The following is a 25,324-nucleotide window of genomic DNA, read 5'->3' as shown; positions in this document are numbered from 1 at the left end:
CTGGGTGGGTGTTTGTGCCTCTCACCTCCTACATAGCAGTTGCTTATTAAATGGGAAGAGCTGCCACCCTCCCCGGTTCTACCCAGCGGTGTTATGGTGAGCTGGGGATCATGCTGGACTCCACGGGCTAATAACATCAAGTAATCCAAAGCCAACCCTGAGAAGATCATTTATTCCCATTTCACAAATATAAAAACAGAGCCTTAGCAGGATTCCATTTCCCCAAGCCACTGAGTCAAGAAGCAGTGGAGGCAGACCTTACAGCCAGCTGGTTAGATTCCAGGGCTCCCAGTCCCCTTCCCCTGTCACCTTCCCCCATTTCTTGAAGTGAACTGGATAAAAAATTCTCCTTTTAGTGGACAGCAGTGAACTGTCAGGATGCTAATGTTTATAGGCGGCCTTCAGAATTCTTTGTATTTTTCCCTAGGAGGCTGATTTGTTCATACACTTGTGGCTTCATATCTAAGTTTTGAGGGGCAAAGGAGCACTTCCTATTAATAAATCAACCTTTCCACCTGGGACCATTGTTCTCACGTAAAAGTCCTGTGTATTGCCAAATCAAAGACCTGGCTGAACAAAACACCAGCCTAGAAACTGTTATGGAAAAAGACTTGTATAAGTCTTTTTGATTGAAATTTGATTTAGATTTGATTTAACGAATCAATTTTTTTTTTCCGAAAAATCCTATATAATGTCAAAGGACAAGAAACCACCTGGGAGGCTTATTTGCAATATATAGCAAAAGACCAATTTCCTTAGTCTATAAAGAGCTCTTAGAAATAATTTGGGAAACAATAGTCTCAAAAGAGGAAGGGAAAGAGGAGAGAAGAAGAAAGGGAGACGAAATTCAGAAAGGGTGAAGAAATTCAGATGGGTTTAAATGTAACCTTCCTCAAGATTCAGGAAGCCCTACTTTATCTCCATTAGATGGACAGCTCTCAAGGCTTTTGATGATACAAAGTAAGTATAGAACTGAGAGTGTAAATTTGTACATCTTTTGGTGGACTTTCTGACAGTGTTTAGCAAAATATTAAATGCACACAAAATTAAGAATTCTTTTTAGCTATGCATGACAGTGGAATGCAACTTGACACATGGTACACACAGGAGTACAACTGCCCGTTCTTCTGGTCCTACCTGATGTGGAGATACGTCGGTCGTGCATTCATATATGAACGTAGGAAAGCAACATCTGACTCATCCCACTGCATTCCCATTCCCCCTCCCTTCCCTTCAATCCCCTTTGTCTAACCCAAAGGACTTCTGTTCTTCCTTACCGCCCCCACCCCCTCATTATGAGTCAGCACCCGCAAATCAGAGAGAACATTCAGCCTTGGATTTGGGGGACTGGCTTATTTCACTTAGCACGATAGTCTCCAGTCCCATCCATTTACCAGCAAAATGCCATATTTTCATTTCTCTTTTTGTGTATATAAACCACCTTTTCTTTATCCATGCATCTGTTGAAGGGCACCTAGGTTGGTTCCATAGTTTGGCCATTGTCAATTAAGCTGCTATAAACATTGATGTGGCCGCATCACTATAGTAAGCTGATTAAATGCACAGAAAATTTGATTCAGAATTTCCACTTTTAGAAATTCGGTATCCTGCACTCTGTCATATACGTATGCCGCAGAGTGAGATTAGAGCATCATAGTAGCATGAAGCTCAGAATAACCTAGACAATACTTCCAGGGCCTGGCTCCATGTTTTGTGGTGAATTCATACAATGAGGTCTTACAGGGCCGTGAAAAAGAACGTTAGGCCCACAGCGGTGGAGCTGCAGTGCCCGACATGTGCAACAGGCCACTTCTTACAACACACCAGTCCTCTCTACAACAAAATGTCTTCAGAGATAATCGTGAAGTGAAAGGAGGAGCAATGATAGCTAGATAAGAAAGGCGAGAAGGCAGTGTTTTATTGAGCTCTCCATTAATAAAAACCATGCCAGTGGAAAAAATTAAAAACTGAAATAAACATTATAGTGCAAAGTATGGGGGGTGGAGGTAAAGAATTGGCACTTTTCAATTACATCAATAGTTATTTATTGATTGATTTGTTGGTACCTGGGATTGAACCGGGTGCCGCAGTCTGGCTGGGCACAAATGCCGCAGTCTGGCTGGGCACACAATCACGAGCCACCACACAGCTTGTAGATTCAAACAGCAACTCTTTATTCCCGAACTCACACCAGCCGTCTACAATCACGTTCTGGGGAAATCCACGTTCTCTTCCCAAATCCTCCTTCTCTCCCAAATTCACCTCCACTGGGCTTCTATCTCCAAAATATACTGTCTGAATCCCGTGAGAACTCAAGGGGAACTCAGGCAGCAGGATACGCCCTATTCCCAGCAGGAATAATCTTAAACCTTAAACCTGGAACCTAAACTGGGAACGCCCTAAACAAGATTATCTTAAAACCGGGAACACCCTAATCTGCCTTGGTCCTTGAGCAAGGTTAAGTACATTCAATGTCACTGCAACATGGGGTACGCTGGCAAGGAAATTGTCATACTTACTTGGCTAATGGCTCCCAGCAACCGGGTACTTAACCACTGGGCCACATCCCCAGCCCTATTTTGTATTTTATTTAGAGTCAGGGTCTCACTGAGTTGCTAAGTGCCTCACTAAGTTGCTGAGGCTGGCTTTGAACTTGTGATCCTCCTGCCTCAGCCTCACAAGCTTCTGGGATGACAGGTGTGCGCCACTGCACCCGGCTACATTAATCCATTTTTGACAAAAGTTAAGAAGATTTATCTGTTACCATAGTTTGTTTTTAAACTCTTCTGCAAAATCTGTCAACGATTTTATCAGTACTGATCTTAGATATGAAGCAACTATTATGCAAACAGCTGGGGATGTTCTCAAACATAAGGACACACTGGGTAGAGATTTATAAAAACTCCTCTATACCACACATTCCAAAAGTGCTAATATTGCCTGTGTTTCTTCAGATCCATTCTTACAACTTTCCAACGTCTTCACGGTCGGAGAATTCCCACTAAGACCCCTTCACTAGAGAATTCATCATACATGTTTGTTACATCAGGTAAGAATGTTGGGATTTCCACTTTGGCAGAAATTAGGTGACACAACTGAGTGACAGCCTTGTGGACATAGATGAAGGCCAGCCAGGTGAGAACAAGCAAAAGTAAAGTCCAAGTTGCTGGGGGAGGGGGTTGGTGCCTGTCACATACATTTTGACATGGAAGGCAGGTGGAAAAATGAGAAAATGTCAAGATGGGGGAGGGGAGAGGGCAGGTGCCAGACGGGGCCTGATGAGACGATGTTGGCCTAGGGGGAGCCGCAGGTGACCACCAGCAGGACATCTCACATGATTGGTCCCTCAGGAGCTGAAAGGTGTGAGGTCTGTGGAGACAAAAGTAGATTCATGGTGGGAAATTGGGAGGGACTGATGACAGACAGACGCAGGGCTTGTGGGGATGATGGCGGAAAATATTCTAGAATGCGACTGTGGTCATGATTGCACAGCCTCGTGCATAGATTAAAGAAGAATCCACTGAACTGTATGCTTTCAAATAGGCGAATTCCATGGATGTGTGAAATATATTTCAATTAAAATATACACATATCGGAAACACAAAAAGATAAAGAATCGTATAAAAATCATTTCAGCTTTCTTATCCCCTCTTGTATCTACAGGGTCTAAGACACCAGGCAGACTGTAGGTACGAAATAAATACGAGGTCCTCGGGTGATTCATCTCACCTATCACCACAGGGGGAGATAAAGCCTTCCCAGTGATGACGTCTCTGGTTTTTCCTTTGTAACCAAGTTGGTGATACATGTTATCACGATCGAGTTCCAAAAGTAGAATCATGTCTACGTAAATTTGCTGGTTAAAAACTAGAGTTTTCAAAGAATTGTGAACCTGTTTCTGCCGTTGTCGGCCGGAACGTGGAATAGGAATCTCCAGAGAGGCAGAACCCATAGGATGTGGGTATAGAGAGAGGGAGGAAAGATTTATTAGGGGCATCGGTTTCTGTGATTGTCCAAACTGGAGAACCAGAGAAACAGTCGTGTAGCTCAGTCCAAGCCCCAAGCCTCGGCACCTGGGGGCTGCAAAGTCCGGGGGACCTGGACTTGTCATGTCCAAGAGCAGAATAGAGGCCTCCCAGCCCCAGGGGAGAGGAGAGGACTCCCTTTCCTGCCCTCTGCCCAGGAGATGGTGCCCCCATGGGTGGAGGGCAGACCTTCCTCCTCTTTCTGCTGATCCATCGAATGCCAGCCTCCGCCAGAAATGCCCTCATAGACACGACGCTTGACCAGCTGCCTGGGTATCCACGGATCCAGACAGGTTGACACCTGCAGGTTACCATCCCAGGGCTGAGTGGAGGGACACGGGGCTGTCCAGGGGTGGATGCCAGGGCACTAGGATGAAGTATCAAGGGCAAGCAAATTTCAATAAAAGCCCCTTTGGCTTAAGAAAAAACAACAAAAAAATCCCAGGTGTGGTGATGCACACCTGTCATCCCAGTGACTCCGGAGGCTGAGGCAGGAGGATTGCAAGTTCAAAGCCAGCCTCAGCAAAAATGAGGCCCTAAGCAACTCAGTGAGACCTGTCTCTAAATAAGATACAAAATAGGGCTAGGGGTGTGGCTCAGTGGTCGAGTGTCCCTGAGTTCAATCCCTGGTACCTCCCCCGTCTCCCCCTCCCCCCCAAAATAGCAGATTTAGTGTAGGAGGAAGAGGTCATGGTTGCCGACTCCTGTCTGACATTGGGCTTCCTCGCCCATTAGGAAGGAAGAAGAGCGTCACTCCCCTGCCTGCATCCCAGTTATTCTGTTACTGCTGTGTTTATTTTCATGGTGACCTTCTCTCTACAGCAGTCAGTGCCACTAATTGTGATGACATATAATCTTGGGGTCTGGTTCATCAGGTAAGAACTGGTAACCAAAGTCTGGTGTTGAGGAAACACTAACCCTTGCTGGTCTGGTCTGACAAGCAGGTAACCGAGGCTTGGTGGCCTAAAGTTGTCTCCAGACAGGGGTCCAAGGGGGCTATGGGGTCTCATCTCAGACCAGGCAGGTTCCTCGGCTGCTGAGAATTTCATGCATCGAAAGCCAGTCACAAGCAAAGATTTATTAAAGAAGAGCAAAACCAAGGCACACACCCTCCCAAAGCAGAGTGCCCGTGCCCCTGGCCTCTTGGAGAGGAGAAGGTGAGTGACCTCCTCGGGGTTGAGCTCTCTGACTATACATGAGACGTTCCTGGGAAGGAGAGCACAGGTTCTCAGGCAAGCTCCTGTGAGGTCAAATCCCATGCCAGTCATTGGCTGTCTGGGGCTCAGCATGCTGCTTCCTGGTTAAGCAGCCCACCCAGAAATCAGGTGTGGGCACCTTGTGAAGGCCTTCGAGTCTGGGGGCATTTAAATTAATGATGATCCGGCTTATGCTGGAGATTTTGTTCATCTAACTAAAGAGACCAGCCTGGCTGCTGGTGCTCCCATCTAGTAAGGGTCTCTTTTTCTCTCTCTGAGACCCCACCCATCCCAAAAGGACCCGTCTCAAGGCAGTGCCAGAGGCAGGTGAGATGCCAGGTCTCCGGGCAGCCAGCATCTGACGGACCCCGGGGACATGTGCCCATTGTAGCTATCAAACTAAGCCTCTCTGACTGCGGACCATAATTTCTTGTGGTCCCTTTTTGAATGTTGACCCCGCACTTGGGGCAGTCCAAGATAGGAAAGTCCCACTTGTTTCTTACAGCGTTTCGGTTCTGCTGGGTTTATTCTGAGACTCTGCAGAGCGATGGTTCTCAGACCCGTCTGCACATTTGGATCCCCTGGGAAGCCTTTGAAAATCCCAGTGTCCCAGCCTCATCCCAAACCAATGGCATCAGACCCTGTCACTTCCCCTGCGTAGCCCGAGATGAGATCTGCTGCTTCCGTGGCTGTTGATAAGCGTAGGATTCTGCAGGAATTTTGATCGTATTGAAAACATGGAGGGGCAATATGACAAGTGCCAATAGTTTTTCCTTTTGGATTTTGTGCATACGAACATTTTAAGCATAATCAGTTAAAAGCCTGGTATGCATTGACGTGAAAAAGATTCTCCACCTGCATCATTGAGTGAAAAATCCAGCCAGGCACTGTCGTCCCAGCAGGTTGGGAGGCTGAGGCAGGAGGATCTCGAGTTCAAAGCCAGCCTCAGCAAAAACAATGTGCTAAGCAACTCAGTGAGACCCTGTCTCTAAATAAGATACAAAATAGGGCTGGGGGTATAGGTCACTGGTCGAGTTCCCCTGAGTTCAATCCCTGGTACCCCCTGCCCCCCCCAAAAAAAAAGAAAAAAAACCATTGCAGAACGTGATAAGCAAGCATGAACATGGATGCTCTCAGCCTACTGCAGATTCAGATTTGGGGGGCCTGTGGCTTATACAGTGTCTTTCAAATAAAAGGAATACAACGTTATAAATACCAAATATAGGTCCAGGCTGGACAGAGCAGACCCTGCACTTCAAAGAAAACCCATCTGAAATGATGTCACCTCTGATACCCACAATGTTATGATCTTTTACCAGGAGCATAAATGCATATGCATTACTTTTGCATCTGAACATCAACAAGCCTAAAATGAAAATAAAAGCAACCTGGGAGACCCAGAGTTTTTGTAGTATGGATCTTGAAATTTCCCCGTCAACTTTAAATGCCCTGGAGTTTGAGGATTGGAAGAAGCTGGGAGAAGGTCTCCTCTTGAGCATGGCTGGCGGGGGATCCTGCCTGTATCCCCTGTGTCCCCGACGAGAAGGACTAATCAAAGATCAGCAGTGGCTGTAACAGAATCTCAAGGGAGGTCTGGTTTCCAGTTCCTATCGCTCCCAGGTGGCCCCTGCACCCGCAGGTGGAGCGTCCCCACCTCCTGCTGTGAATTATTAACTCCGCCCAGCCCCCAGCCGGCTAGAATCACCTCAGACCTGAGTGGCCTCAGACCTGGATGCTGGATGGATCGCAGTGGGAAGCAAGCTCAGAATGACCTGAGCCCAGTCGCTGTTCCTAACTTTCTCCACCCCCCGCCTCGAACAATGGACCCCAAGGTAATGATTTGCACGGAGCCTCCCTTGCTGAGCTCTCTACTGGGTCTAAGTGACAGTCACGCTGGGCCTTCAGTGGGCATGGAGAGATGTGCAGAGAACATTCTGAACTTGCTTGGTGGACATTTTTATTTAAGATGATGGAGGAGGTTGTTGTAGGTTGGGAGAAAGTATGATTGTGTGTGTTGTGTGTGTGTTGTGTGTGTGTTATGTGTGTTGTGTGTGTGTATTGTGTGTTAGGGGGGGTTGCCCACTCGTTTCAGATTGTTCTAGAGCAGCCAGGTCTCCAGTAACACACTCTGTGATGATAGAAATGGTCTGTCACAGGGGTCAGCGGGCCATGTGTGAGGACAGCCTGAGGCCCTGAATTTTGCTGAATCCTTGTTCATTTAAGCAGCCACGTGTGGCTGGCGGTCACTGTGTTGGTGCAGGTAAAGCTTTAAATTATAGTGAGCTGACGTGGAAGAAAATCCTAGGTGATATTTGCCTGAACCTGTAAGTCTATGAGCAAAACGTCTTTAGTCCCTCAGGTGCATTCTGTTTACTTTTAAATGGCAGTAACACCAAATCGTCCCAGGTAAGAGTTTAAGTGGACAAGGAGAAGGTTCTCCCCCCGGGGAGAGGGAAGACAGAACTTCAGCCCAAACTGTAGCCTTTTTCTAGAAGTTAATTACAGGCATAGAGACTCACAAGGACAATTAAAAAAAAAAAAAACCATCTCAATGTGTTATCTATCTAGAAAGCACCGTGTGTTGATGGATGTTTCTCCTTAGCTGAAAAGGTTACAGAAACGTTCATATCTGCGGGTGGAATAATTTAGTAGCCATCCACAGAGGCCTCGTGAGCCACAAGGAAACTCTAGCTACCACCTGTCACCGATCCATTCAGCCAATGATCCATTTCTATAGCACCCGGTACTGTTGCCTCGGCGACTGGTAACGCAAAAAGGCACTGTCCTTGACGGACAGGTACCCGGACACCCGGAACAAAGCCCTGGCTTGGTTTTCCAAGGCTGCATCCCATCACCCAGGGATGACCCTGGAAAGCTTGCCTCGGGGGCTGAAGAGTGTCTGTGGATCCCAAGAGACGGATATCCGCTGTCCCCAGACCTGCAGAGGGAATGCCACGGGGTAGGTGTTTCTCTGGGCAAGTGGCATTTCTTATTGTCATGGCTACGTGAAATTCATGTTGACGTCAACATGCCGAGTCATCTATGCGTGGTCATCCTAACAAAAATAAATGAATAAATAAGGAAGAGAGGAAGGAAGCTCTCCTTCTGTCTGAATTCCCAGCCTTCCTTTGGAGGATCTGCAAAATCTGGCAAATCCTATGTTGGTCACTTCCAGCCCAGATCCCTTGAGGGCTGGAGCTTCAGAGGGGCTGTCTGTCCTGCCTCGTCCTACCCAGGGAAACCACGTAGATCCTTTCTGGAGGGGCGGGCTGCACACACCAACCCTGAAAAGCAGCCTGGCTCCCAGAGACTGGTGACGGGGGCTGCACAACTGTGCCCTTGTTTGAGGCCACTCCGTGGTCACCGATGGCGGGTGGGCGTATTTACTTCGTGGGTGATTTGTTCACAAGCTCCCTTTATGCAAATCATCTGGGCAATCGCCTCTTTTCTCTTAGTTCGTTGGTCTTGGTCAGAAATTGGTGAGTTCCCCTGTCGGCGGGAAAGGGACCCAAGGCTTCCAACCATGTGTGTAGAAGGGGACTTCTACCAGGTCCCAATGAGCTCTTGGCCATGCTTCAGATGTATTTTTATGGCTTTGTCACACGAGTAAAATGCACTAGGTGATTTAAAATATTTTAATTTTAAAATGAGAGACTCATGAAAGTTGCGTAAATGGTACAAAGAGGTCCCACGATGCACTTTATCCTCTGCATTCCTCAGTGGTCACGTCTCGCCTAAGTGTGAATACCTCTGTGCCACTTGGTCTCCTCCCTGTGGATTCCTAGAACCACCACCACATCAAGAGTCACTAGTTTTAGGCTGGGCCTGGTGGCACACGCCTGTCATCCCAGCTGCTCGGGAGGCTGAGACAGGAGGATCACGAGTTCAAAGGCAGCCTCATCAGAAGCAAGGCCCTGAGCAACTCAGGGAGACCCTGAGGCAGGAGGGTCCCTACCCGCTGGGATGACAGGTGTGAGCTGCCGTGCCTGGCAAGTTAATGTGTTCTTAAAAATTTAGATGATCTATTTTATAAAACAAATTTGGCTTAAATTGAACGAAAGAAATACCAAAGAGAAACAGAATTGCTGTATTTCAAGCAAAGTTTCTTCTTGAGACAGATTATTTTATTGAAATATATATATGTATACAAATATATATATATATATATATATATATATATATATATATATATATATATATATATATATGTTGGAGGCTTGCTTGTACCAAAGGTGCCACCCTTAGGCAGAATCAGAGTTATGAAAATGGGGAAAGTGAGAACTGTTACCATTTATCCCACTTCCCCTTTCCCAACCTCCAGATTTAAAAGAAATTATTTTTCACCTTTTCAAGGCTCAATTACATTTGCATTTCTGTCCTGGAAATCATGATTTATGTTGTTTAAAGACATATTTCCTTGTTTCTATGTTGGGTACGGCTGAGTTTTAAAGCCCAGTGTGTGTGTGTGTGTGTGTGTGTGTGTGTATCAAAACCCCTTATGCCAGGTAAAAATGTGAACATGTTCCTCCACTCAACCTCCACCATGTCACCTTATCTTTTGACTTGAAAATAAGCATTTTTTATATTGAAGTCTTTTTTAAAAAATAAAAAAGTCAAAAATGCACATATTTTTACCATCAGAACTTATGACACTAAGTCACTTCCAAATTAATCATACTTTTATTAGCATCTACTTAAAAGCTGCTTAAAATGTTAATCACTGAGTCCAAAACAGTTGCTTTGTTCACTGTTTCTGAAATTTCATTTCTGAAGTGATTATAAATTCCTAGAGACTAGATACCTCCCATACTGCCTTGTACATAGTCGATAAAAGATTTGCTGACTATATTTATGATTGCAATCATGTTCATGTTCCTATTGTTGAGAATCACTCAAAAGTCCAATGCAATTGTATGTTTTGCACTACTATAATGCAATACCCTGAGCCTGGATAACTTTATAAAGAAAAGAGGTTTGTTTAGCTCACAGTTCTGGAGGTTCAAGAGCCAGGCATTGGAGGAAAGATTGTATTTCCAGACAGGAATACAGAACAAGGGGAAGGTTCAGGCTTATTCCTTTTATAACAACTCTCTTGCCCAAACTCATCAAGGGGTCCCCTGAGAACTACCTTAATCCTTTCTGAGAACAGCCTCCTCATTGACTTAAAGAGGTCCCACTAGGCTCCGCCTCTTAAAGGTCCCACCACCCCTATACTACCAAACTGAGGACCAAGCCTCCAGCACATGAATCTTTAGGGACAAACCACTTGAACTGATGACACGGGTTCTGGGTTGAGCACTTGCTGTCCCTGTGGGTCTCTGGATATTCAGGATCCTTTGATGAGCCTTGCTCTCTGTCTTTGCTTCAGAATTGGAGTGGTACCGGGTGGAATAAGCGAGTACTTCTAACGTGGATCAGAAGATAAGGGTCGTTTTGTTTCCTTTTTCTCTCTTCGGGGGTAGACCCCTGTTGTCCCAGAGCCTGCTTTGCTCATAATTCCATTTTCAATGGAGTCGTTACATGGTGGCATTTACTGATGAAAACAATCCGAGTGCTTAGAATGAACGCCGTGCCCAGGGGCACTTGGCCAAAAAACTCACAAATGCCACCATTATGGTCCACAGAACTTGCTGGGAAATCAAATGTCCCCTGGATTTTGCTTTCTACCTTGTAATCCTGGATGTCGCAGATATGGAGGATTTCACTGCCGTATTCAAAGTGTCTTTCTCATTCATGAAGATGAAGCATGTTTTTAAAAATAATATGAGGGCTGGGTTTGGCTCAGTGGTAGGGTGCTTGCCTAGCGTGTGTGAGGCCCTGGGTTCAATTTTCAGCACCTCCTAAAACTGAATAAACAAATGTCCGTCTGTATTGTGGCAAATTAAATGACTTCTTTTTTTAAAAAAGATAATTTAATGGCTTGGCCATCTTTTTTTTATATAATTTTTTTAGTTGTTGTTAGGCCTTTTCCTTATTTATATGTGGTGCTGAGAATTGAATCCAGTACCTCATGCATGCTAGGCCAGCACTCTATCATTGAGCCACAACTCCAGCCCAGGACTTCATTGTTTATGGCTAAATAATATTCCATTGTGTACAAATACCACATTTTCTTTATCCATTCATCTATAAATAAAGAGAAAATGGTGCTAGTTTTTGAATGGTAAGATTATGAATTATTTTTATTCTTGTGATTGCATTTTTCCAGAATATCTAAAATAAAATGTATAATTCTTTGATAATCAGCCAAAAAAAAAAAAAAGATAATATCATTTAAAAGAGCTCTATCCATTGGGAGCTTTTCATAGCTGCTTATTTGATGAGTATACATTTCATCCTCATCTTCCTGTTTCATCTCATCACAAATTATTCCTTGTAATAGCAAAATCCAGAAAAAGTCAAATTTTAAAGTAATTTCACACATTTACCTTTATTTCCTTGAATATTTGTCCCTAAGGAGGCTTGTATAAACTCTCTCTCTCTCTCTCTCTCTCTCTCTCTCTCTCTCTCTCTCTGTCTCTCTCTCTCCTCCCTTCTCAGTAACAAGCATGAAAATCCCAGCCCGAGATGCGCAGGGTGGGTGTCCAATAAATTGCCCTTTGGGTAGCCAGTGTTTCTACTGACTAACTAGATCACATCTGGTACAGTTTGCATTAAAATAATAATAATAATAAAAACGTCTTTGGGACATAAAGGTACGTTTCTGGAGGAAGAGGGATCTTGAGGACAGGAAACTTTGCCTTTTCTTTGATAGCTTTGAGGTCAGGGCTTTTGGGCCACCTCTCCAGAAGGAAGATAATAGCGACCTGCCCTGCCTGGCAAGTTCAGTGTCCTCAAAGCCAAGACACCTGGCCAGCATCGGAGAGGGAGGGAATTAGCTGGGAAACCTCTAGTAAGTTCTACTTGTAGGGAAAGAAAAAGGAATTGGTCTCACAATTGGTGCAACCCACAGGCTCTCGGCTCCTGCTAGCTGGGGCGGTAGGAACCCTTGTTGGTGGGTCTCGGTGACCTTCTCCCTGACTGTGAGCGAGTTCTCCGCCTCTGGCTGCCGATCTCTGGTTCACAGTCCTGCTCTCTAGGGAAGCCATCGTTACCCTCACATTCAGTCTTCTTTATTTCACTTTAACATTGTTTCTAGGTCACTGGGCCAGGTCTTATGGTCAGTAGGGTGCAGAGAAGTCGCCTGCCAATCTGGTAAAAATGCAAATTCTGGTTTTCAGACCAGGGACGGAGATTTTGCATTTCTAATGAATTCCCAGAGGATGCTGGAAATGTTGGTCTGTGGACCCCAATTTGAGGAGATGGGGCTGTAAGTAGGACCCGAGGCTATTCTCTTTGGAATGACCTAGCACACCTGGGAAACATTCAGATTCCCAGGCCCAACATCACCAACTTTGCTGGAATTCCCCAGGTAATTCTGGTCCGTGCTAAGGTTTGAGAAGAACTATAGACTGAGCATCCCTCATTAGAAAATGCCAAACTTTCTGGGGGCTGACCCTTGGCCACGCTTTGGAAATTCCACACCTGACTTCTTGTGATGGGTCACAATCAAAATGCAGCTGTACTTACGACATTGTCTAAAATTACCTTCAGGCTATGAAACATGCAACATAAATTCATATTCAGACTTGAGTCCCACCCCCAAAATATTGCATGATGTTTATGCAAATATTCCAAAATGTGAAAGAAATCCCAAACCCCCTAACTGTTTCTGGTCCTAAGCATCTCAGAGAAGGGCTATTCAGCCTGTAGAGTCAAGCTTTGATTTCTAACTGGGCCACAAGTGGTAGCCATTTATTACCCAGGATGGGGAATAATTAAAAAGCCATGTTAAAATTTCTCTGATTTATGAAGTCTATTAATTTGCTCATTCTCCCAAAGGGACTTAGACTGAAGGGAAAGGAAACACGCATGTGCAAACACACACACACACACACACACACACACCCCTTGGGAAATATTTTGCATTTGTCGGACCAAACAGGTTTTAGCATAACACATTGTCAATGTTCAGTTTGGGTGTTTGCAAGCCCCCAAACCATGAAATATCTTTTATTCTAGGGAAACTTAGCTGAAGATTGATCCCTAAACCATCCCACCCTCCCTCCCACCCCCCACAAAAAGTGAGTTTTTCTGCAAACTCTTGTAAACAAGGAACTTGTAAGGACCTCAGGGACAGCTGCATGTGACTGGAATCAATGTATCAATGTCCTCCATCTAAAGCTCCTGTAAACTTCTAAAGCCAGGCGTGGTGGTGCAGGTTTGTAATCCCAGGGGCCCGGGAGGCTGAGGCAGGAGGAACACAAGTTCAAAGCCAGCCTCAGCAACTTAGCAAGGCCCCAAACAACTGGAACCCTGTCTCTAAATAAAATACAACAAAAGGACTGGGGATGTGGGTCAGTGGTTGGGCACCCCTGAGTTAAACCCCCAGTCCCCAAAACAGAAAACTTTCTAAAGACCTTTATTCCCCCCAACACGTATTATTAGAAGTAGTGAAAGAACTCCAGACCTTGCATCCAATATCCTTTGCTCTCTGTCTATGCTGCAGATACTGTCGTCTCTCCACCTAAACTCCCAGGAGCCAAGTAAGACTCCATGAACTCTCCTCAGTTTTACTAGGAGACCATGTGAACCCTAAGGTAATTTAGAAGCATTATTTTGTTTGCTGATATTCATAATTATCCTCATTGAGTGGTGACTAAGAGGCTGCCGCTGGATAATAAGACACCAACAGTCTTTTGGTTGTTAGATAAAAAAGATAATCCTCCATTTCAACTGTGGAGCCATGGACGTTGACTCAATCAGACATAAAAACGTGCAATAGCATCATGCAAGTCTGATCCTTGTCGGTCCCGTAGCTGAGACCCCTGGAATCTGAATGTCAGACGGTGCTTTCTGTCCTGACATCGTTTGATTTTCAATTCTAGCTGCCACTGAGCACTCGGAATTGGGGACAGCACCGTCCCAGGGGCTTCCTTGAGAGCCAGACCTGCCCATCTGCTCCTTGAGCCAACACTCGCTGAAGTTCTGTGTCGGAAACTGCTGCTTTTCCTTCTGCAGAGCTCGGTTTGGGTTGGTGTCAGGGCAGGGACCAACAATGGGCCAGGAGAGGTGACATCTCAACTGCAGCTCTAGGTGACCTAGTTCCTCGAAGTCCTTAGGTGCTTGTGAAAGTAGCGCTGCTTACAGAGAAGATCTTAATCTACCCGCATCCACACCTCCAAGAGGGAGGGGTGGATTGTAAACCTCTAAACGTGAATTGGAGCACGGTTCTGTGTGTGACCCCACCTGGCCTCTCTGGCTGTGTGCAGTTTTCAAACACATGGATTCAGAAACCTAGCTCCCAAGCAAAAGGAAAATATGGACCAAACAGGCCCTGAAGCAGGAGTGGGCACCCTTTTTCTGCAAAGGGGCAGATAGAAAATATCTTTGCCACCCACATACGTGAATAAGTGCAGCTGTGTTCCAGTCAAATTTTATGGACACTGAAATCTGCATTTCATATAGGTATATTTTTGCATTTCATCAAATATTAGTCCCTTTTTATTTTATTTAATTATTTATTTATTTTTAAAGAGAGAGTGTGTATGAGAGAGAGAGAGAGAGAGAGAATTTTTTAATATTTATTTTTCAGTTTTCAGCGGACACAACATCTTTGTGGTGCTGAGGATCGAACCCGGGTCGCACGCATGCCAGACGAGCGCGCTACCGCTTGAGCCACATCCCCAGCCCCCCTTTTTATTTTTTTACCGTTTTTTTTTTTTACCAATCATAGCTCACAGGGAACCTGACGGGCAATTCTTGGCTTTAAGGCTCTTTGCAAACAGGCGGTCTTGGCCTGCAGGCTGTAGCTTGCTGACCCTTAACTAGGTGGCTGTTGGAATTCCATTGACCTAAGCTTCTACAGGGGGCCTCCTTATAGATTTTGCTTTCTCCCGAAGGCAGTTTTTGATAACACATCATGATAATAACAGAAGCACATAGAATACACAGACCTCAGGGGTGCTGCAATCGGAAAAATAACAATCGGTTGGCACGAGTCGTTCTCGAGAGCCTCTGAACGCCACGCCTGCTCTTGCTCGCTGGTCTCTCAGTGCATTCTAGAATCATGTCTAGGTGGTGAGTCGTCTGCAGGTTGCAGAGTAGCAACAATCCTAGAAGCACCTGAGGTCTCTAAGCGTTCTTGTATGACAAGAACATTGGTTTGACTGCAGATCATCTGGCAGAGCCTTGAGATTCTTGTCCCCCTTCACTTTGGGGGAGAGAGATCTCGAGAACCTTTTGAAAGCGATGGCTCTGAGAGTAGTATTTCCCAACCTCCTCTACGAAGAGGCGTTTGGAGCTTTGCCTGGGAGGTTTTAGAAAAAGCTTAAAGATGTAGGCTCCCTCAAGAGATCCTCCGGAGGACCCATCAGGAGTGGGTACGGGGTCCCTTGCCGATGTGGCCAGGGTTTCCAACTGTTGTGATTAAAGATGGCTCGCAGAAATCCGTGGCCGAGAGATGGCCTTCCGCTGTCGGGGAGGTGGCCGGGGAACGGGTCCTGCCCCGCTAACTAACCTAACTGCGGGGCTGAATTTCTGGACTCAGGCCAGACGTTTGAGCGCCTCCTAGCTCCTAGGGAACCTGACAGGCAATTGTATTATGAAAGGTGACATGCTGAAAGGCCCCCTTTCACGATATTCTTTACCTGTCTCTTTGTGTTAAAGGCAAAAGGAGCAAAGGGGCAGAGAGAGAGCCGGCCAAGGCGGGAGGGAGATGGCAGGTGGGACGGAGTACGGGGTGGTTTCATGTGCGGGGCTGATGGAGATGACAGAACAAGAAGGGCTGAACAGAACAAATCTCTATTGTTCCCTGTCATCTTTAAATGAGTGTCAAAGTAGGCAGGGGGGCTTTGACCGTTAACCGCACAATTTAGCCAGCCTGTTGTGTCCTGTGGGCCCCACCTCCGTGGAGTTTCTCAGATTAGAAGGCCCCAGCCCCTTATAAATGGGCCATCTCTTGTTCTTTGTGTCCAGACTGCCCAGTGTGAAATCCACAGTGACGTTAAATGTTTTCTAATGAATAATTACTGAAAGGAAATGGAGGGCTATATGTGTCACGGATTGTAGCGCATTAAAATGTTTTATTTTGCTCACAAAAATGTTGTCCTTCACAAGCACCATGATTGTTGCCAAAGGGCTTTTGTGCCTGGCCTGTTTCAATGGATTATCCGCGAGCGCTTCCATCCCAAACGGGAATCAAAGGGCGCCTTTGGCAAACGAATGTTTTTCAAGATGGCAGCCATGAAACACATTTAGTATTTAAAGTTGCGGGGTTTTTAAAGGAATGTTTGAACTCGGTGGATTTTCTCACTTACTTTACCCCCTTTTGATTTGGGAAAGTGAAGCGGCCTTCCCCCACCCCCCCCAACCCCGACCTCTGGCCAGTTCCAGCCTTTACAAGTCTCCTCCAGCCTCTTAGGAGCAGGCAAGAGAGCCCAGGGATGGGTCGTTGGCACTTTGTCTTGGCGACACTTCAGTTTTTCCCTCGCCTGGATGGGCTGTGGATAAATAGGAGGCCGTAGAGATTGTCAGATGTCACCTTGTTGGGAACCTATTGAGGAATTTCCCGGTGTGTTTTGTTGGGGACAGTCTTGGGACTGGAAGGGCTGGTCCATGTCTTCCTAAGGGCTGAGATGCTCTGGTTTGTCTACCATCTTGAACTGCTTTATGCCAACATGGAAGGGAATCTATGGTGTTTCTTGGCCCAGTGTGGCCATGTGAATGTCACTTGGCTGCTTTGTTGCTAACAAGACAACCAAGAGAGCCAGGGTCTTGGCCATCTCTGTCTCTGTCTCTTGAACTTCACTAACAATGTTGGAGAGCCAGAGACAAGACTAGCTGTGGGTTTTTTGATGATCATTGGCTAATCTTTGGTGAAAGATACTTTCTAACTCCATCTTCGGCCTTCAAGGACAGAGAGAAGTGCATTTGGGTCTCCTGGAGGATGTGGGATCCAGAGCCAAACACATCTACCGTCTTTTATTTATTTTTCCCCCAATGGAAATCATGATATTGATGTCCGTACAAAGGAAAAAATGCATTTCTCATCCATGAATCAGAAATAGAGGGGCTGGGGATGTGGCTCAAGCGGTAGCGCGCTCACCTGGCATGCATGTGGCCCGGGTTCGATCCTCAGCACCACATACCAACAAAGATGTTGTGTCCACTGAAAACTACAAAAATAAATAAATATTAAAAAGAAAAAAAAGAAAAAGAAATAGATCCTGCTGGCAAGATGGTGCCTGAAATCCTTGCGGGTTTTGAAGCTTTAGACGTGAGACAGCCACCGGGTTTTGTGTTGGTGGAGAAATTGAAACAAAGATCTCTGCTTTTCCGAGGCACAAGGAAGAATTGGTGTCTCCTCCTTTCCCATAGGAACTCCTGGATAAAGTCATTCACTTTTGGTTTTGCTGACTTACAGACTGGGTTCCCAGGCCCAGCTAATTTTCCCAATAAAACAAGGCTTCTTGCCTCCAACTGGTTTGAAGGTGAGCATAGTTGGAGATGAGCATAGTTATGTCTTAAAGTGGATCATGAAAAGCAACTGGCAAACCCCCGATACTGCTGCCCAGATATGGACCAAGACAGAAGGGTCCTGAGGCTAATCCAGGGCCCCAGGCACCGTGAGACTCTACTGTTGCTATACCCCCAGCCCAAGGAGAGCTAAAACCGGGTTTGGTTTGCTTCTTTCACCTCCCTCCTATCCACCTCCCCAGTTAGGATTCCCCTCTCTACCTAATGCCTTTGATCCGCATCCTTTAATAAACCAATATCTGTGAAAAATATGTAGCTTTATTTTGCATGTGAATTGCCTGCTATTAATCTGGAATTTGGCTGTGCTTCTCTTCAGGATGAATTTCCTCTCTTGACGCTGTGATTCCATTTCACTCATTGCCCCTGATCACGGCCCAATATTTCCTGGGTGCATCTCCCAGGCTCACCTGGTCCCTATGGGGGACTCTCCTGGGTTCCTCTCAAACCAGGATATTGGCCGCGGCCGTCTCTGTTCTTCCTGCCCCTCCAGTGGAAGTCTCTGTGCCCAGACAGAGGAATCTAGATGTCTGAGCTGTGTCCTACCCATCCCTAGGCTAGAATAGGGGGGAATGTCTTGCTGGATACTCTCAACGGACAGCAGGCACCTCTGGGGGAGGTCAGAGGAGGGTATGGGTGCCGGGAGGGGAAAACCAGATGCCTGCCATCACAATAGGGGAAAAGACGTACAGATACTCTTGGAGCCTGTGTCCGATGTATGAGTGGGGAAAGCAGGTGGACGTGGGAAGAAGGAATGGTGCAGACAGTGGACCTGTGTCCGCGGACCTCTGTCTGGCTCACACCGCAGTTCAGCTGATGTCCATAGCATCTACGTGCACACAGCTGACGCTCTGTGTTTCTGCAAGTTCTGTGTCTGCAGACTCAACTGTGGCTCAAAATGTTCAGAAACACCTTACATCTGTGCTGGACACGTTCAGACTTTTTTTCTTGTCATTGTTCCCTAAACGGTACAGTCGAACCATCGTGCACATCGCTTTTATGTCGTAGTCGGTATCCGAGTCATCTAGAGGTGATTCCAGGTATTCAGGGGGATGTGGGGAGGCGGGATGCTGACACCATGCCATTTTCCATAAGGGGCTTGAGCAGCTGTGGATCTGGGTATCCCCAGGGTTTGGTGGTTACCAATAGATGACTCTGCGTGTGTGTGTGTGCGTGTGTGTGCATGTCTTTGCTTTGGGGTGCTGGGGATTAAACCCAGGCCTCCCACATCTTAGGCGGGTGCTCTATTGCTCACCAACACTCCCAGCCCTTTGTAGATCTTGTGATCGTGGGTGTGCATGTACCTTTGCATTCTGCTCTCCCTTAAAAGGGAGAAAACATCCCGTCACAAATCTCCAGGAGCATTACTGCGTGTATTCTGTCTAGTGGTGTAAAGTACTTGATATTCACTATAAATCTTGTTTTTATAAATTTAACAAAAATCACCATTCAAGGTAACAGCTAGACATATAGATATCTTATTAATTGTTTAATATGTTCTCTGTGTGTGTGTGTGTGTGTGTTGGGGATTGAGCCCAGGGCCCCAGGGCCTTGTGCATGCGAGACAAACACTGTACCAACTGAGCCTTATCCCCAGCCCCTAATATGTTCTTATTAGAAATTCTAAGGAATAGCATTACTAGGCCAAATATTATTTTTTTGGGGGGGGGTGGTACCAGGGATGGAACTCAGGGGCCCTCGACCCCTGAGCCCCATCCCCAGCCCTATTTTGTATTTTATTTAGAGACAGGGTCTCACTGAGTTGCTGAGGGCCTCACTTTTGCTGAGGCTGGCTTTGAACTCGCCATCCTCCTGCCTCAGCCTCCCAAGCCTCTGGGATGACAGGTGTGCACCGCCATGCTCATCCAAATGATATCATCTTGATGATTTTTTTTTTCAGATGGGGGTCTCACTATATTGCCTAAACAGGCCCTCAAACCCCTGGGCTCTTGTGATCCTCTTGCCTCAGCCTTCCAAATAGCTGGGCCTTTAGACGTTCAGCACGGTGCCCAGTTTAACAGTTCTTTTAATATGACAATGTTACTTCCCCAAAAGATGATCAAAATCTCTAGCTATATGACTGGTGGAAATTAAAATTTAAAGGAAAGATCCTGTTTTAAAATAAAAAATAAAGAGCTGGGGATATCATTCAGTGGTAGAGCATCCCCGAATAAACAGACCTAATTGAAAAGCCCCACAATGCAGGTCCCCGAGAGCTCAAGAGAAACTGCACTTCATACCCTGTTTGTCAGAGGGGAAGCTGGAGCCGCCCTTTGGTCCAAATGTCCTCGGACCAGCAATCCCCATCGGGGAAATGCCTCCTCCTGGTTTCCTCACGGTAGAGGCCAAGTTCCACCCGGGAGCGTGTCCAGGGCTGGTCAGTGTGTGCTGAATGCTAAAAGGCAATCTAACTGTTGGGGGCGCTGTCTGCTCACCAAGGACAGGGATCGTTTTCTGATCTCATGACAGGTCCTGACATGGAAGAGGCCATCACCGATGGTAATACACAATGGGATAGTGTTCAGCCACTGCAAAGAACAAAGTAGTTCTTGCTGATACGATGTGCTGTGTCCTCGTTCTAGGATAAGCATCTTGTTAAGAGGAAAGTGAGGTGCAGGCTGCACCTGTGTCGTGGGTGAGATGCAGTGTGCTGTGTGGGGCCAGATGAAGCCGGGGTGTTGGGGGGTGCACGCCTGTCATCCCAGCAACCCAGGAGGATGAGGCAAGAGGATTCCAAGTTCAAGGCCAGCCTCAGCAACTTAGACAGAGTCTAAGTAAAAACATTTGAAACAAAATGGGGATGTAGGCCAGTAGTAAAGCTACGGGTCTGATCCCCAGTACCAATGACTGGATGGATGGGTGGATGGCAAGATGCAGGAGGCAGGCGTTCTGTCTGTACAGACCCCCAGGCTGGAGTCCGTCTTGCCCAGTTTAGGTCTATCCCCCCACCAGCTGGGGCAGGGAAGTGCTGTGCCCTGGTCTTCACATGACTGGCTCAGCCTCACCTTTCAGCAGGAGTGAGGAAGGGGCAGATTCCCTCCAAAGAAGAGGGAGGAAGGGAGGGAATTCCCAGGTCCCAGTTCAAAGGAGACAGTGTCATTGGCCAAAATCACAGCTACTCAGCAGTGAGCAAGGCTTGAGACTGATCCAAATCCCAAGCCCTTTCCACAGCCTCCCTGGTCACTTAATTTTTCTGTTTCTATTTACACAAATTGAGCAAAATACCATCCACCTGCCAACTTGTCCTAGGTACAGCCTGAGGCAGTGGTTTGTAAACAGCCCAGTTACTATGTGCTATGCACAGTGAAAATGCAGTAAATAGGGTTTAAATGAGCTACTATTTCTCATTTTAATATTACATTTTGTTGGTGGGAGGAATACCTTGGGGAAAACCAACATCAATTATCTCTCTCTCTCTCTCTCTCCTGTGCCCTCTTACAGACCAGGGACTTTAGCTAGACTGCCTCCTCTTTGTGAATTCTCTAGATGCTTTCAACTGTGTACAAGGTCTAGAACTGGAAAAAAAAATTTAAGTCACTTATTTGACAAATTTATTGAGCAACTATCATGTGGCAAGACTTAAGCTGGAAGCAGGGAACACAACCATGAATGGGCGAGATTTACCCTGAAGAGCTTTCCTAAGGGGTCTGCCTAAGATTGAGGAATAGGAATCCAGTAGTTATAAAACAAAATAATACAAAGAAATAGGGACAGAGAGAGAATAATGGGGAGATGTACTTACAAATTTTGATTAGGTAATGCATATACTCATTACAAAACTTTGAAGGTATAAACGGGTGCACAGTGAAACTGAAGCCTCCTTTTCCAGTGTTCACGGTTTTGTGAGTGTCAGGGAGACGTCATGAGTTTGTGAGCCTATGTGTACATGAATGTGTACCTTTCCTACAAGTGGCACCTATATGTCCAGGAGAGTCTGTGCTTCTGTCGGGTTCCATTGTATAAGTGAGCCACAGTTCCCTCTAAATGGATATTTGGGTTGCTTATTATTTCATTCATGCAAGAACGTATCATGGGGATAAATATCTAGAAATTTAAATTATTTCCTCAAAGAGTATATATCTGATTTTTGAAATACATTTTCAAATACTAGATTCTTCTACAATATACATGCCTGTCACCTGCAGGAAATACCCACACCCTCACCAAGAATGTATTCTCAAATTTTATAAGATTTCCAAAACTGAGGGCTGGGGATATGGCTCAGTTGGTAGAGTGCTTGCCTCCCATGCACAAGGCCCTGGGTTCAATCCCTAGCATCACCCCCCGCCCCCAAAAAAAAGATTTCCCAAACTGGAAATTGTCTCTCAATTTATTTAATAACACTTCTTTTCTGGGTGGAGCTGAGTTAACCTATCTTCTTTGTGTGTTACACATTTGTGTTTCCTGTGAATTGTTGTTTACATCCTTTGTTCATTTGTGTGTGTGAGTGTGTGTGTGTGTGTGTATGTGTTGGACTTTTTCTTATTATTTTATAGAAGCTTTTTATATGTCAAGGAAGCCAGTCATTAGTGTTAGATGTGAGTTATGAATATATTTTTCCAAAGTTGTTTCATCTTTTGACTCTGCTTATGTTATTTCTTCTAGGCAGACTTTTTTTTTTCTTTTCTTTTTCTTTTTTTAAATTTATATATGACAGTGGAATGCATTACGATTCTTATTACATATATAGAGCACAATTTTTTCATATCTCTGGTTGTATACACAGTATATTCACACCAATTCATGTCTTCATACCTGTACTTTGGTTAATAGTGATCATCACATTCCACCATCATTAATAATCCCCTGCCCCCTCCCTTCCCCTCCAACCCGTCTGCCCTATCTAGAGTTCATCTATTCCTCCCACGCTCCTGATACCTATCCCACTATGAATCAGCCTCCTTATATTAAAGAAATGTTAAAGAAAACATTTGGCATAGCTAAAGCAATCTTTAGCAGGAAGAGTAAAACAGGTGGCATCACTATACCAGACCTTAAACTATACTGCAGAGCAATAGTATCAAAAACAGCATGCTATTCACACCCAAACAGTCTGGTAGACCATTGGTACAGAATAGAGGACACAGAGACTAACCCCCAAAATTACAATTATCTTATATTAGACAAAGGTGCCAAGAATATGCACTGGAGAAAAGACAGCATCTTCAAAAAATGGTGCTAGGAAAACTGGAAACCCATATGCAACAAAATGAAATTAAACCCCTCTCTCTCACCATGCACAAAACTCAACTCAAGATGGACCAAGGACCTAGGAGTAAAACCAGAGACCTTGTGCCTAATGGAAGAAAAAGTAGCCCTCATCTCCATCATGTGGGATAGGCCCCAGCTTCCTTAACAGACAGACATATTTTCTATGTGGTTGAACAGATCTGTGCTTTTGTGGCTTTACTTTTGTATAATACTTTAAAATCATTTCTTGCTTCACCCACATCTTCTTCTAGTGCTTCCTTTTTATACTTTTGTTTTTCGGTGTTTGATTTCCTCCAGAATTTGTTTTGGTGCTAAGTACCCAACTTTCTTTTTTGTTCCATCACTTAGGTTAAAAATTAGGGTAACAAGGCACAGCTGACATACAGTAAAATTCATTCTTTATTTAAAAAATATTTTAAAAATTTTTTAGTTATGGAGGGATACAATATCTTTACTTTGTCTATTTTTTATGTGGTGCTGAGGATGGAACCCAGCTCCTCACATGGGTAAGGCATGTGCTCTGCCACTGAGCCCCAAATTCATTCTTTTTAGATGACATGTCTCTGAATTTCCACCAATATATAATGCCAGTTATCAAATAATTCACCTTCTTACCATAAATTTTCAGTCCTGATTTAATCATTGAATGGATTCTCCTATGTGTTTGGGACAAGCCCTGTTCTTTTTGACCCATTATGTTGAATTGCTCGCCTATTCACGGGTGGCCGAGGGCTATTGAATTAATCAAAGTATGCTGTTGCTTTTGTGTCTTAATATCTGCTAAAGCTGGTACCAGCCCCCACTTTGAGAAACTTCCTGCACTCCATACAAACTTTAGGTTCAGTTTTTGAAGTACGCAGAAAAATCTGGAAGCTTTCTAAAAGGAATTTTTATTTACTGTATCATCAGACGTAGTTCAACTGATGTCTTTAAGGGACCGAATCCTCCCATTCAGGCTGAGGCAGGAGGATCACCTATTGGAGACCAGCAGGGAAATTGTGAGACCCTATCTTAAATTTTTTAAAAGTTCTGGGGGTGTAACTCGGTGGCTGAGCACATGCCTAGCATGTGTGAGGCCCTGGGTTTGATCCCCAGCACCACACGCACGCTAAAAGCTCAGGTTCTAAAGTCAGCCTTTTTAGGTTTCAATCTCAGTTAACATTAGCTATATGACAAGTTTTTAAACTTTCCATTTACGAAATGAGAGCTGAAGTATTATCTCCCAGGATTGTTGAAAGGTTTCAGATGAATTTGTTTATGAAGACCTTTGGGGTGGCGCCTAGTACATCATGAGCTCTCCACAACCCTGGGTAACGGGTACTGTATTCTCTCGTCGGTGAAGTTGGGTGTGTTCCATTTCGAGATGTCACAGACAGTTCTGCTGAGTGTGCATTATGCTTGTTCCCTCTGCACATCAACAAAGGGAGTGAAATGGCTGAAGCTGTGCTAGATTGCTTTCCCGAGTCCGCGTATCCATTTCCATTAACAAGGTGTGAGTTCTGGCTGGCCCTGGCTACGTGAGACTTTTAACGTTTCATTGTGTTTTGTTGGTGCTTGGGATCAAACCCAGGCCCTCCCATGTGCTAGGCCAAAATCTAAAACTGAACCACATCTCCAGCCCCCCGTACTTTTTAATCTTTGTCAATTCGTTAAATTCAAAATTTTATTCCAGCAGGGTCTTAATTTCCATATTTCATGTTTTTATGGATCATTTTTTTCTCCTTTGAAAGCATTCATAGGATATTGTGAGTGTAATAAGTGCCCCTGAATCTGTTCACTTGTAAATGGTTAATTTCATGTTATATAAATTTCACCTTGTCCTAAACTCGTGATGTCTCCCTGAAAGGATGCCCACCAGACTTTCTTTGGTGCCCTTTTCTGTAACTGCTTGATTGAAGCACAATTCACATTCCACACAAGTCACCACTGAAAATGAGTAGCTTGAGGATCTTGGCATACTCCAGAGCTGTGCAGTTGATTTAGGGTGTGTCACCACCACACCCTTTCACTGTGGCCTCAAGTACCCTGGGCAACCACGCATCACACAAGTTAGTTACTCCTGAATATAATAAATCTAAAAGTCGACTATTTGAACATTGATAACTCTTTCATCTCTTTTTTCAATAGTGACACTACTGAAACCTAACTCACGTGCCCTTACAACTCATCTACTCAAAGTGTGCAATCAATGGCTCTCATAACATTCAGGGAATAGTTCAATGGTCACGTCATGGATCCTTCCATGGCTCTTGGGCTAAGAATGGAATTGCCGGGTCCTGTGGTCGCTCTATCCAACCTTCGGAAGAGTTGCCAGATGTT

At 45.2% G+C, this 25,324-nt stretch overlaps 2 protein-coding genes across 2 annotated transcripts in view; both read left to right on the top strand.

Annotated features, from left to right (window-relative positions):
* Acacb (acetyl-CoA carboxylase beta) overlaps positions 1–25,324 on the top strand; it is a 212,411-nt gene that overhangs the window by 170,981 nt on the left and 16,106 nt on the right. The window lies entirely within an intron of this gene.
* The window catches only part of Myo1h (myosin IH), a 63,907-nt gene continuing 45,544 nt past the window's right edge, over positions 6,962–25,324 (top strand). The window contains exon 1 of the mRNA XM_046464363.1: positions 6,962–7,053. Coding sequence (XP_046320319.1) covers positions 7,042–7,053 — 12 coding nt within the window. The 5' untranslated portion in view covers positions 6,962–7,041. The remainder of the gene's footprint in view (positions 7,054–25,324) is intronic.

This window comes from Marmota monax, unplaced genomic scaffold, assembly GCF_021218885.2.
Source record: "Marmota monax isolate L192 unplaced genomic scaffold, Marmota_monax_Labrador192_F-V1.1 WCK01_AAM20220418_F8-fsc00269, whole genome shotgun sequence".
Lineage (NCBI taxonomy): Eukaryota > Metazoa > Chordata > Mammalia > Rodentia > Sciuridae > Marmota > Marmota monax.
The sequence above is the reverse complement of the archived record's forward strand: the minus strand, read 5'-3'. Positions and strand labels throughout refer to the sequence as shown.